Below are 14,115 nucleotides of genomic sequence, written 5' to 3'. Positions count from 1 at the left end.
GATCACAAAATATTGCTTTAGAAGTTCAAGCCTTATGGATTATGGGAAGTAGCTTAGCAAAAGTTCATTCTCCACAGTGCTGAGAATGGCTATGATGTGGGGTATGAATGAGTCATGGTTAAATGGGGGGAGGGGCGGGGGGTGCCCCAGGGATCAGTACTGGGGCCCCCTCTTGTTCCTTATTTATATAAATGATACGGCCTGTACTATTACAAGTGATTCTAACTTTTCTGTTTGCTTATGACACTAGCTTGGTAGTGAAGGATGTTGAGTGCAACATTGGCACTGTTTGAAATTGACATTGGAGATTTGCTCCTCAATTTGGTCGTATGGAACTACACGTGTAAAATAAATAAAATGTAACAACAAACAAATCACATTTTAGATTCAGGTAGTGATATGTGCGTAACAGATCTGAACTTTCTAGAACAGAATAACATACTGCAGTATTTTCAAGCATTTCCAGTATATGGAGCCTAGATAACAAAGCCACATGAACTAAAGAAAAACTAATACAACCACAATCATTAAGAGATTTAGTGTCGATAAATATCCATCTGAATAACCCTGTCAATTATTTTAGGATTAAACATCACTATAATTCTACGTACAGGCTGGTTGTCTGAGCAAGGAGTTTTACTAGATTTCAGGAAATAATTTATAAAAGATTAACTTATGGGAAAGATTTGGAATTAATGACACTCCATTCTGAAACAGTTACATCGTAGAAATCTAAAACAATACGTACAGCAGAAACAACTTTAGATAATTCTGATAATGACCATATGCGATCACAATAAGCAAATGAGTAGAGGGGACACTGTAGCTAATATTAAAAAATCCTCAGGACCTGGAATAAAAGGGAACGCAGATATGACAACCGTACAGTGTAAACAAAAAGACATTTTCTGCCCAAGATCAGGACTCATTAAGCATTTTGTGTGTACAGTAAAGGTACAACTTCACAAACATTTTTCGTGAATCTTTACGCAACAACAGTAGCAACAGATGAGTCAGTCAGGTAGGAAATAAACAGAATGATTATATGGAACATTATATAAACTTCTATAACTGTCATAACAATCCAATGGTAGTCTAAAAACCTGACGGACCAGTGTGGTTAATATTTGAAGTAGGAACAGTTAATAAGATAATCAAACCAGAAAGGGACAGACCCCCTATCATTGAGGAGTTATTGACAAAGTTTACAGAGACAAAATAAATCAGTGTGATGGACATGAGAACTGGTTATTGGCAAATACCATTACTTCCTGATTCAAGCAAATATACCACATTCTTGTTTGAAGGGTTATTGAATTCAAAGTGTTACCCTTCGGTCTAACTGTTTGTGTTCCAATGTTCATCAGACTTTTAGACAAAGCAATAGGCAATAAATTATGAGAAAAGGTTTTATGTAATGCATATTTATGATATAGAGTATTACCCCACTTCTACATTCCTGGAATTAATGTTTTCACACTGTTCACAATTTTTTTACTGCTCCCATCAAATTTCCTATGTTCACAATGTTAATTTGCACCCAATTTTGAATCAACATATCTATAATTTCCCTGCAATTTATGGTTTACAAAAAAATGTCATGGACGTGAAACTACTCTAAAATGACAGTGGCTGTGAAGTAGTGGTTACAAGCGCTATGTGGTTACAAGTGCTGTGTGGTTAAGTTTCTTGACATCAGAGTGCTCTATTCAGCGGATCTAAATTGGTAAAAGTTGGAACTATTAGTGCTGTGTGTCCTGCCACTGCCAAGCTCTACTTTAGGTACTAAAGGACTCTACTGCGCATGTGTATTTTTACGATTGTTGTGATCATCATGACACCTTTATCGAACCATATTTAGTGTGTTTCATTGTATGGCTACTTGTTGGCACCTTCACTCACTTTACATTGCTGAAATGTTTTTGGTTTAAACAAAGCACCAATTTTACATTTAGCAAAACATGTTTCAAGAATTTAGTCTCATTGTCAGGTGCAGTATTTACGTACATATTTGTTTGTGATGTTACACGTACAATGTGAGTGACAGTTTAATTGTGTGTGGTTTTCTACATAACTGAGGCGGCACATAAATTGTACCGTAACCTTTTAAAATATTCATTAGACTTCACGCATAGTTTATAAATCACAGCAATAAGCTGACTACTGCTGCAAGACAAGGTATAGCTAATTTAACAAAATTAATATTTTGAGTACCACTAGGAGTGTTTTAGTAGTGTCAAGTCTATCATTCTGAATTAGATGTACATGTTGAAACGCACGGCTGAACCCCCTCAAAGGGATGTTATAAAGGGAAGGCCTACAATGAGAATGATGTGCTTCCAAAACATAAAAACTGTACTCTATACATGCACATACTAACCAAGGGGTTCCTGGAACAGGTGTACTTGAGACAGGACGTGATTTGTCCTGTGCCCTTTGTAATTCTTTAGCTTTTTCTTCCTCCTCTTCACGCTTCTTTCTGGCAGCTTCTTCTTCTGCCTTTTCTTCTGCTGTTTTCTCTTCTAGTTTCTTTTCATCTTCCCCATCAACCTGAAATTTGAGACAATATATCATCAGGATTATGTCTACCGTACTCAAGAGAAGAGCAGAGAAGCATGCACACACTGCTACACTCCATTGTAAAGTATTTTATACCAAATTAATGAAAGCAAAATAGATCTCCGCAGCCTCGTTCTGATGCAGAAGAAAAACGGTTGGCTTCTGTCAGCAACATACACTTCAAGACTGTTGATAACTGGCATTAATAAAAAACAATTGAAAAATGGGAATGAGACAAGACTAAAATGCATAAATGCTTTGAGATATTGCAGCATCCCTTTTTTAATGCACTCAAACTGATACCAATCTTCACCACAGCATTTATTAATTTTATACTGCTTATGCATTTCAGCCTTATGCCACTCTAAAAGTATCTACAACAGTAACACACAAAAAGGTAAAACATTGATAAAATACATTAAATGCACATCATAAAAGAACATGGGGAAATAGAACTCACCAAAATATCTGTAACACGTTCTTAGGTAGATCAAATTTGAATTTGTTAACATGGATATGAAATTTCTGGCTTCTTCACTTAATGCTTCAACGTGCACAGTGAGTCAACTGTCATTCAGAGGTCATCAAATGATTAAGACCAGAAACTTTGTATCCACCATGCTTGACAAACTCAGGTTTGCTTTACCTAAGAACATGTCATACATATGTTGGGGTGTTCTACTTCTCTTAGCTTTTTATGATGTGCATTTCATGTATTTTATCTGTGATTTTCACTTAAAGCTTACTACTTCTGTTTGTACAAAGCATATTTTGCGCAACTGTACCAATGTTTTTTTTTCCTGATATCCTTCCTTGTATTTCTCTTCCAGAGCCTTTAAGAATGGCTTAAGACTAAAATGCGTGAGACAGCATAAAATTAATAAATATATTGGTCAAGACTAACATCAGCTTCTGAATGCGTGACAATAGACTCACTGCACAAAACTTTAAGAAGATTATAATAATTGATGCTTCTTTATTAGAACCAATAACCATCCCAAAGGTATTTGGCACACACTTCTGAACCTCTTTAACACTTGTCAGCAAGTGCTTTCTTAAATCTAAATGTTATGGACCAATCTTTCTTGCTACAACTAGAAACCCTCATTTGCCTGGGCATGAACAAAAAACTCCACTAAAAATTAACAAATGGACAATTCTATCAGTAGACAAAACACAAATAACTACACAACCGACATTTCAACGGTCGGTGCTAAGATCCTCTTCAGAGTGAGTGAACTGCTGTATTCTGGGTATAGGCTTCCCTTGAGATACCATCTTATTTTGGATGACAGGTGACTACTGACATCACATACTGGTATGTCATTGCACAAATGCCTAAGATAGAGTTGATGTATGATAGGCTAAGGCATGTGTTCCTCTAGTAGGTGGCCGACAGGCAACAGCAAATTGTCAGCTTGTACCAAGGGATTGTGTTTGACTGCAACAGTACATCATCAATGTCCCATAGCAGTTCTCTTGTGACCACTTTTTTATACTGATGAACCCAGATCTCGAGGAGCTACTGGCTGACGAACGTGAGTAGCTCGTTGGACTGGGCTCATTGGCAGTAAGGTCGTTGGTAACTTATAGCAATCCTCCCTGTTCTTGTTGTTGGGGTGTTTATTTTAACTGTCTTATTTTCTGCTGCTGCATCCACAGCTGTTGAGCAACCACACAAGTTTCTGGAAAACCAATAAATGTGGCATTTCTTGTGGTGGACAGTTACAAATGATATGCTGTGCTACCCCAGCCACATGTAACATTCATGTTCTGAAGGAGTGCCAACAGCTCGCCTAGTTTCACCAGCTTAGACATTAACAAAGCAGATTGTAAAAGCCTGCAGTGTAGACAACATCTATGGAATCCTTCATGGGCCTATGAACTTGAGGACTCTGGAATACTTCTTAAATTCTTCCACTGTTGCTGATGCCTCTCATCCAAGTCAGCAACAGGAATAGATTCTTCTCTTCCTCTTATTATCTTCACTGAGGTTCATAGCTCACTGTATATTCTTACTATTAAGGACCTGTAAATTTAGTATTCATTTTTAGCAAAATTTGCATCTTTTTTGTAAATAATTATACATACAAATTTGAAGGACTGTCACACTAAGTCCCTGAAAATGAAACCTCAGTGTTCTGAAACTCACTGTTAAAAAATGAAGTGGTAATTGTGGATCTTTTTGAAAGAAATGGTTGCTTTAGCAAAATAATCTTTTTCCTTAAAATGGTCTTGGTTTCTTCTTTTGACTATATTTAAGCTCTCGACAAAAGACTGTTCCTGTTGAGGAGGAGCAGCATTTTCCCCACCAGTAAAATGAGTGCTGCTCTGACAAGATGTTTCTTGATACCCCTCTTTCCCACCCAATACAATAGTTATAATACCCACATAGTATTAATTTTAGCCTTTTGTTGGCATTCATAGTCATGCAACCCATACTTAACATTACAGATAGAACACACACGGCACGTAAGGTACAAGTAAACCCAAAAATAACTACTCATACATTAGATGCAGAATTTCGGTGCAACTGTACACTGACAGGTTTTGTTTTTCAGTCGTTATAGTGCACAGTGCAGATGCGATATATAAACTGGCAGTCAGCCCCAAGTGTAAACGAACAGAATTTCAACTGCCAGAGAAGACAGAGGCAGGTTACAGAAAAATCTCTGCCTTCCTCTCACAGGAGAGTCGGCCTACGATACTGCTCCACATTTCTGAAAAAGCAGAACTAACACACCGTTGTAGAGATCGCTGATGCCTTCCGGTGCTGTGAGGGTTATAATGGTGGACATGGATCGGACTTTTTTCCTCACTTCAAAATGAGAAAAGAAAACAACAAGCAAAGCACAATACAAGGAACTCCGGAACTGCTGCCACGTAACTGAATGTTTAGGTTAACAGTGTCATGAATGAGGTAGTTCAGGCCAGACCACCAGCCTTCGATACGGCCACTGTTAAAAACAACCACCACCAACCTGTCATGTTAGAAATGTTTGAATTATACCAATTTCTGAACTTTTCTGGTGGACAAATGTATGCATTTTTTGGGTGTCCCATGACTACTGCATTACACTGCAAATATCTTAACCCGCCATTCAACTGGCCACAACTGGTTTGACACCAACACACTGAGTCCACAAGTATAATTTAACACCTAGGAATGGAATTGTTCTGTTATTCTATATTTCTAGTATGTAGTGTGTTTTATGCAAGCTGCTGAGTTGCTCATGAAACCTATGTAGCTCTGCTTCCCCTGGCTGCCATATGATGAATGTATTGTCTACATACTTCATGCAACAACAAGGTCTTTTTCTTAATATTAGACTGAAGGAAATTGGATAATGTATAAGAATTTGTATCAATGAATCAATGAGACATGTGACACTCCACTGCAGAAGAGTCAAGTCCACGAGGTAATGACACAAGAGTATTGTCTACATTAGATGCAAGGAGACTGGAAGCAGGCACTATGGGACAAAGAGAGGGACTAAGCAGAGTTTTGATTGGCACAAATATTAAAGCCTTGATTCTACATATAAAAAACCACATATAATGTTTTGGTACTGGAATTGAGCTGTGAAATTAGTGTAAAAGCTTATTAAGCTCATGAAGGCATAAGACTGACAGTATTCTCAAGTACCATAATGAATATTAAGTTGGAACTTGTCTGAAGAAATTTAGGGAATCATAGAAAACCTAAATATGGTAAGCTGAACATTGATTTGAACCTTGTCCACCCAAACCAACAACCATCTTGTCCTTGCATGTTATCGAGTGCCGCCTACCCAACTATCATTACATTGTAGTCTTGGTATTTTCTTATCTCTTGGAATGGAGTTGATATCTAGCATGTATCCTATTTCCTAGCTGCAGAACTGCCCACCTCCACTTCCATTCTAATTGTTACTGGCACACCAGTGTTGTTATATTAGAGGTTTTAAAAGGCAGACATGATGGCAGATTACATCAACACAAAAATGATCAACATAATTAGAAAACATACGAATGTTGTATCACGAGAAAGAAAAAGCCATATTGGTGCTTTATACATTAATAACACACAGTTAAAAAATGTTGTTTACAACTGAATGTTAATATTATTTTCTCCAGCTCTTTAATTCATTACACACAGTTACCAGCCACTGCAAACATCCTCTGAACAGACGAAGTCATTACCTCTCCATTGACAGCTGTCGGCTGAGTAGAAGCACCAGTGTCTGACGCCTGCACTGCTGCAGCAGTAGCTGCAACTTTTGGAGTTGCTTCTGCTTCTGCATCTGTCTGTTCTGGAGTGACATGGTCAGTTGCAGGGGCTGCAGCAACCACAGCTGGAACAGCATTTGCTGCAGCCACAGAGTTTGTTGGTGCAGCAACAGGAGCCACAACTGGAGTTGCAGCCACAGTGGTCACAACTGGAGCAGGCACAGCAGTCGCTGGCACAACAGCAGCAGCTGCTGCTGCGGCAGCAGCAGCTGCTGCCACTGCAGCAGCAGCAGGTACCGGAAGTGGACCTGCATTTGCTGCAGGACTAGCTACTGTTGAGACACCCTGCGCTGCTGCTAATTTTGCTGCTGTAATAGTAATAAATTCAACTGACAACACAATTTAAAAATAACAAATTTTATAGTATTATTTAATGCATGAAGAGAGAGGGGGGGGCTATATGTAATCTTAATGAAAATTTTCACTGTGTTATGAAAAATACTACCTAAAAAAATATAGCATATATGATACAGCCATGCTCATGATAGCATCACCAGACCAACTAATGCAACATTATTCAAGTTTAATTTGAAACAATAGCAAATTGTTTGCTATGTAATCAACATGAACTTGTTTTAGTGTACTTTCACAAAATGTTCCTTTTCATCAGACTTAAGTACTACTGCAAAAGTACAGTTTTTCAGTATAAAAGAGGTAATGATGAATCAAAATTTTTAAATGTCATATATATGAATCAAAATGAGGGTGACACAGGAGTGTATATTTAATATACAGTCACAAAAACTGCATACAAACTTCTATCTCATCACAAGAACACACACTGAACACCATGTGCATATGCAAACACTGCCATTCTTAAATGATATAACTTCATTGCCCCCCCCCCCCCCCAAATTATTATTATTATTATTATTATAATAATAATAATTATTATTATTATTATAATTATAATTATTATTATTATTATTATTATTATTATTCTGTGCACCTTTAAAAGGTGTACATGATTTTTATTTAAATTAAACAAAAGATTGTCATTCTTACTTAAGCAATCTTGTAACTTCTTTAAAATCTTTCCCATGCAACACCTATAACACACACACACACACACACACACACACACACACACACACAGAGTGAATTGTCAATTAGTAGGGTGTTCACAGCTGTCCTCTGTGCAGAAATTCAACTTGGGGCTTGCAGGAAGCTTATTTATATACAACATAAATGTGCAGAATACCAAAATTTTATGTAAGCTCACAGAAGACATCCTTAGAATACACACAAGATTTTTAAAAGTAAGGCATGAATTGGTAAGTTTAATGACAGCATCTCTAAAAACTGTTTCACTTCTGTCACGAGGTAATTTATTTTATGAATACCCACAAATCTTTTGCTGTTACCTGTTTACAGTATTTTATAAATCTGTAATATTAACAGAATAAAAGGGACATATCAAAAAATACTGCACAAAAACTGTGGCAGTATTTTTAATGTCTTTCTAGCAGTGTCTGATAAATCCATCCAGGGAAGGTAGAAATGTTATAAATTCTAAGATGCTAACTGCTAACCACGGCAAAGTAACTAATTATCAAAGGGATTTCAGTGAAGTTTGTGTGATAAATCTTGATTGAAAGATTATTAAAGTATGTTCTATTCTTTAAATTATGTTCTATGCTTTAACTTACTTTCTAAATCCTTAAGAACTTGTGGTTTCTCCCACACACTCTCCCCTGCTTTAGCATTGTAATAGTATGAACGACCATCTGGAGCCTTGTGTTCAGTCCACTCAGAAGCTCGAGCTACTATCTCAGGGTCAATCTAGAACAGTACATACAGAAGCAATGTACAGTCAAAACATGCCAGATCAATCATTGTAACACACATACAACTGATCTCCACAACTGTATTTATGCACAGACTTATCACAACAAACGAATATGAGAGTATGTAGTACAATTACTCTCTTACACACACACACACACACACACACACACACACACACACACACACACACACACACACACTTCTCATGAAATATCACAAGGTAGTGATGCATACCTAGTTATGCATTCTTACCTGTGAAAGATCATCGGCCATTGGAGGCACCATAGCATGGGGTGGTGGCGGCCCCATTCCAGGAGCCATTGGGGCAGCTGCCATAGGAGGCGGTTGTTGGTGAGGTGGTGGTCCCATACCCATTTGAGGTGGTCCCCACGCAGGTCCTGGTGGAGGCATTCCCCCAAAACCAGGAGGGCCATAACCTGGAGGACCTGGAAATCCTGGTGGAGGCATGGCAAATGGAGGTGGTCCTCCAAAATGTGGTGGAGGTGGGCCTCCGAACGGAGGTGGCATGCCAGGTGGAGGACCTTGCATCATACCTGGAGGTGGCTGCATCGTATTTGGCATAGCTCCCACTGCAAAGATATCACTCAATGTAGTGATCTGACAGTAGCATGTAGATTTGGAAACAAATTGTAAGCACAAGGAATAGAAGTTATTCTAATACAACTACATATTCAAAACTTAGCTATGTATAATAAAATTAACATTGTAACTATCAACTTTACAGAAAAAATTCAAATTATGCAAAGAATTTGTGAAGTAGTTATTGTATACCTCAGTTTCACTATTACAGCACTACAATTGGGAAGTTCTTAGTAGTTTATGTGCTGACGAAGTTTTCTTTAGGGAATTCAATAAATACTCATTTCCAGTCTCAGGCTTCTCTATTCTGAAGCTCACATTTATTCCCTTTATATTTGACAGACTAACATGATATGTTTGAAAACAACTTTGAATATTCAGGACTTCCATTTGATAATTCAGTTACTGGTACATAAATGAGTGACTTTTTTAATAGGGAAACAAATACTACATTAAATCCAAATCGGGATATTTGACCTGTTTCAGATACAGTTCGTTGCAATCACAAACTAAGCATTTTGCCTGGATTAAACAACAGTGTACATTAAGTGTGTGTTTAAACACAATTTGAAGATCCCACCCATACTTAAAAAAAAAGTATGGTAAATGATATGCTTTTTCTCTCCATTTACAGCCAAAAATGTATGATACTCTATTAAATGTTAACTCAAACACACTTCATTTGTTTTATTCCCTCTATGTGACTCATTACTAGTATATGTGTCTCAATTCTTGACTCTCACTCCATTCTGTCATACAGGGCACATTCATTACATTCAGTCAACCATGAACTAAAGCTAACAATTCTGGTTGATACACTATCTTTTAAATGAGAAAGAAAGAAGGGTTAAATTCTTTCTCGCAGCCATCACATTTTTCATGAGTGCCATGTCTGGTCCCTAGTAGGGCAGACACTGTGGCACCACTTGTTTCTTCCTATGCCGTATACGTTATGAGCAGGTAGAGTCATAGGGTACTTGTTGAATTCTCAAGAAAAGTTTGTGAATGATTACACTATTGAAGTTCAGTTATGAAACTGATGTGCGTGTCTGGGACTAGGATTATGTCATAAAATACATACATTCAGTTACATGCTGCCAATGACAATGAAAGCAACTTGCACATATTCACAGATCCCTCACTGAAATTACATTTTCCCCACATCATGTCAAATGGATCAATGAGACTAATGTACTTCTTATGCATTTAAGAATGATATCACGATTTTTCTACATCTACATCAATACTCCACAAACCACCATACAGTGCACGGCAGAGGGTACTGTGTACCGGTAGTAGTCATGTCATTTCCTTTTCTGTTCCACTCGCAAATAGAGTGAGGGGGAAAAACTGTCTATATGCCTGCATATGAACCCTATTTCTTGTATCTTACCTTCATGGTCCTTACGCACAATGATATGTTGGTGCCAGCAGACTCATTTGACAGTCAGCTTCAAATGTCCGTTTTCTAAATTTTCTCAATAGCATTTCTCGGAAAAATTATCGCCTTCCCTCCACAGATTCCCATTTCAGTTCCCGAAGCATTTCTATAACACTATATTGTTCGAACCTGCTGGCAACGAATCTAAGAGTCCGCCTCTGAATCACTTCTATGTCTTCCTTCAGTCCAACTTGGTACGAACCCCAAACACTAGAGCAGTAATCAAGAATAGGTTGCACTAGTGTCCCATAAATGGTTTCCTTTATAGGTGACCTGCTCTTTCCTAAAATTCTCCCAACGAAGTAAAGTTGACAATTCGCCTTCCCTACCACAGTTCTCACATGCTAATTCCACCTCATGTTGCTTTACTCTCAGATATTTGAACAACTTGACTTTGTCAAGTAGGGTACTAGCAACACCGTATCTGAATATTACAGGTTTGATCTTTAGCAACGCCGTATTTGAACACTACAGGTTTGATCTTCATACTCATCCACATTAACTTACATTTTTCCACATTTAAGGTTAGCTGCCATTCATTACACCAACTGGATATTTTGTCCAAGTCCTCTTTTATCTTCCTACAGTCACTCAACTTCCAACACATTACCGTACACCATGGCATCATCAGCAAACAACTGCAGATTGCTGCCCACCCTGTCCAGAGAACAACAGCTGTCCTATCACACTCTCCTGGGGCATTCCTGGTGATACCCTCGTCTCTGATGAGCACTTGCCATTGATGACAACATACTTAGTTCTATTATTTGAGAAGTCTTTGAGAATCTGGCATATCTGTGAGCTTATTCTATACACTGAGGCATCATGTCAAATGCTTTCTGGAAATCTAGAAATATGCAATCTGTCTGTTGCCCTTCATTGATATTTCTCAGTATATGACGTGAATAAAGGGAAAGTTGAATTTCGCATGAGTGAGGCTTTCTATCATGCTGATTCACGTACATAAGCTTGTCAGTCTCTAGAAAGTTTACTATATTCAGAATTGAGAATATGTTCAAGGATTCTGCAGCAAACCGAAATTAGGGATATTGGTCTGTAATTTTGCAGGTTCATTCTTTTACCCTTCTTATATACTGGAGTCACCAGTGCCTTTCTCCAGTCGCTTGGAACTTTGTGCTGGATGAGATATTCACAACGAATGCAAGCTAGGTAATGAGCCAACACCATAGAGTGCCCTTTGTAAAATCGAACTGGGATTCCATCCAGACCTAGTATTTATTTGCTTTCAAATCTTTCAGTCATTTCTCTACACCAGGGATGCTTATTTCTATGTCACCCATATAGGAGTCTGTCCCATGGTCAAATGATGATACATTTGTACAATTCTCCAGATTCCTGAAACGTGAAATTTAAAACTTCAGTTTTCATTGTGCTATCTTCAACTGCCACACCACACTGGACAACAAGGGAGTGAATGGAAGCATTAGACCCACTTAGTAATTTTACATAAGACCAGAATTTCCTTGGGTTCTCTTGCTAGGTTGTGACAGTGGTGGTAATTGTATGCTTCACACATAGATCTTTTCCCAGACACCCAAATTTCTACTAACCTTTAATAGCCATTATTTCTGATGACAGAAGTGTACAGGACTGACTGAATATTTGCTTGCCACAGACATGTGGAGAAGCATATGCTGACATCACCTATTCACAGGACAACGCAAACTACTACAACTGGCACACGCAGAAAACATTTGCAGCATCAATTTCAAGATTTTGCATGAATTTATAGTGTGTTCATGTTTGTACATCACCATTTGGTTCTGGATTCACTACAACTAAGATTGTCGGTCTTGGTTTATTTGTTGGACACGTTATTCTGCTGTGCCATCCCTGTTGTCTGTCTGTCTTCTTGTTTTGTCCTGTTCACTCTTGGCAACACACTGCTGACACCCTAGGCCAGTTGGTCAGTATCTGCTGCATAATTTTTCTAAATTCAGTTTTTGATCAAGGTTATTTTCACAGCACTTTATCAATTGATAGAACAGACACTGTCTTCACAATCATCACTGGCCCCTGTACATCACTATAGCCAACAAATTTCTTCCTGGTTTCTATCCAACCCAGACACACACACACACACACACACACACACACACACACACACACACACACACACACACACAGTGGAGCTTCAATTTTACGTTATATGATTTTACGTTTTTCGCGATTCTACACCATAAATTTACAGCCCCTGTGAAAAACCCAAAAGATCAATGCTAAAAACTCCCCAATTTTACGTTTCTTTGAAGTAAAGTTTATCTCGAGCCTACACTTTTACTTGATGCCTTGATTGACTTTCTCGCATTTTCTTCGTATTAACATTTGATGTGACTGATGAGTTATAAGAAGATAAAAGACAGACAGTTCACACCACTGGTGGTGGCGGCGGGGAGATGTGAAAGAGTAAATGCTGATGTAATCCATGATCTGCAATGCCAACCGAACTTGCAATGTTTAGGTTCACCACGCAATTATGATACGAGTACTGTTAGGTTGCAGCGGCAATGGAAAAATAGGACAGTCAGTATGAAGTGTTCAGGACAGAGCCCATACGTGACGAAGTGGCCCAGGTGCCACTTTTTCTTGTGCTACTTATAACTCGGCCTCATCCTCTTGCAAGCATTTCCAATGTACTGTATTCAGCAACAATACTGATCATCACTCTTTAAAATCAAACACTGAGTCTTGAAGAATATGCTCAGTCAGAATAAAGGAAACATTAGCCATTTCCAGCTAGTCAGCTCCGATTGCCTGGCGACTTGTTACATCATCCAACAGCCAGTGTACCCTCCACACCACACTAAATACTAGATTACACAATGAGACTGGATTGCACACAACTGCCTTATAAGCCTCTACGAATGCATGGCGCGCTTTTTCACAGCCTGTTGGTGAAACTAAACTTTTTGGCAAAACTAGTTGCACAAGTAGAGGTTAGGTGTGTCAGCGGAGAGTAAACAAACTAAAATATAGAGAGGAAAGGAGGAAACTGCTAACTTTTTTGGTATCAATGCTATACATTGATATTTGTAGGACTTTTAATGACACTGACTACGAAGACTAGCAGTGACTTACTACTGCACTTGAGACTGTCATAAGCAATCTGAATATGGATTCATAGACAATATATAAGGTGGTCCACTGATAGTGACCGGGCCAAATACCTCACGAAGTAATCATCAAACGAAAAAACTACAAGGAACAAAACTCGTCTAGCTTGAAGGCGGAAACTAGATAGCGCTATGGTTGGCCCGCTAGATGGCGCTGCCATAGGTTGAACGGATATCAACTGTGGTTTTTTAAATAGGAACCCCCATTTTTTTAAAAGGTCTGCTTGTGTCTGTATATGTGCGGATGGGGGTGTGCGTGCGTGCGCGAGTATATACCTATCCTTTTTTCCCCCCTAAGGTCAGTCTTTCCACTCCCGGGACTGG

The 14,115-nt window shown here is 38.4% G+C and overlaps 1 protein-coding gene across 1 annotated transcript in view; it reads right to left on the bottom strand.

Annotated features, from left to right (window-relative positions):
• Positions 1-14,115, bottom strand: part of LOC126334901 (transcription elongation regulator 1) — a 236,362-nt gene that overhangs the window by 142,415 nt on the left and 79,832 nt on the right. The window contains exons 7-10 of the mRNA XM_049997613.1: positions 8,869-9,206; positions 8,478-8,610; positions 6,742-7,136; positions 2,381-2,550 (exon numbers count right to left, since the gene is read on the bottom strand). Of these exons, the coding sequence (XP_049853570.1) occupies positions 2,381-2,550; positions 6,742-7,136; positions 8,478-8,610; positions 8,869-9,206 (1,036 nt within the window). The remainder of the gene's footprint in view (positions 1-2,380; positions 2,551-6,741; positions 7,137-8,477; positions 8,611-8,868; positions 9,207-14,115) is intronic.

This window comes from Schistocerca gregaria, chromosome 1 (assembly GCF_023897955.1).
Source record: "Schistocerca gregaria isolate iqSchGreg1 chromosome 1, iqSchGreg1.2, whole genome shotgun sequence".
Lineage (NCBI taxonomy): Eukaryota > Metazoa > Arthropoda > Insecta > Orthoptera > Acrididae > Schistocerca > Schistocerca gregaria.
This window is presented reverse-complemented; position numbering and strand designations above follow the sequence as displayed.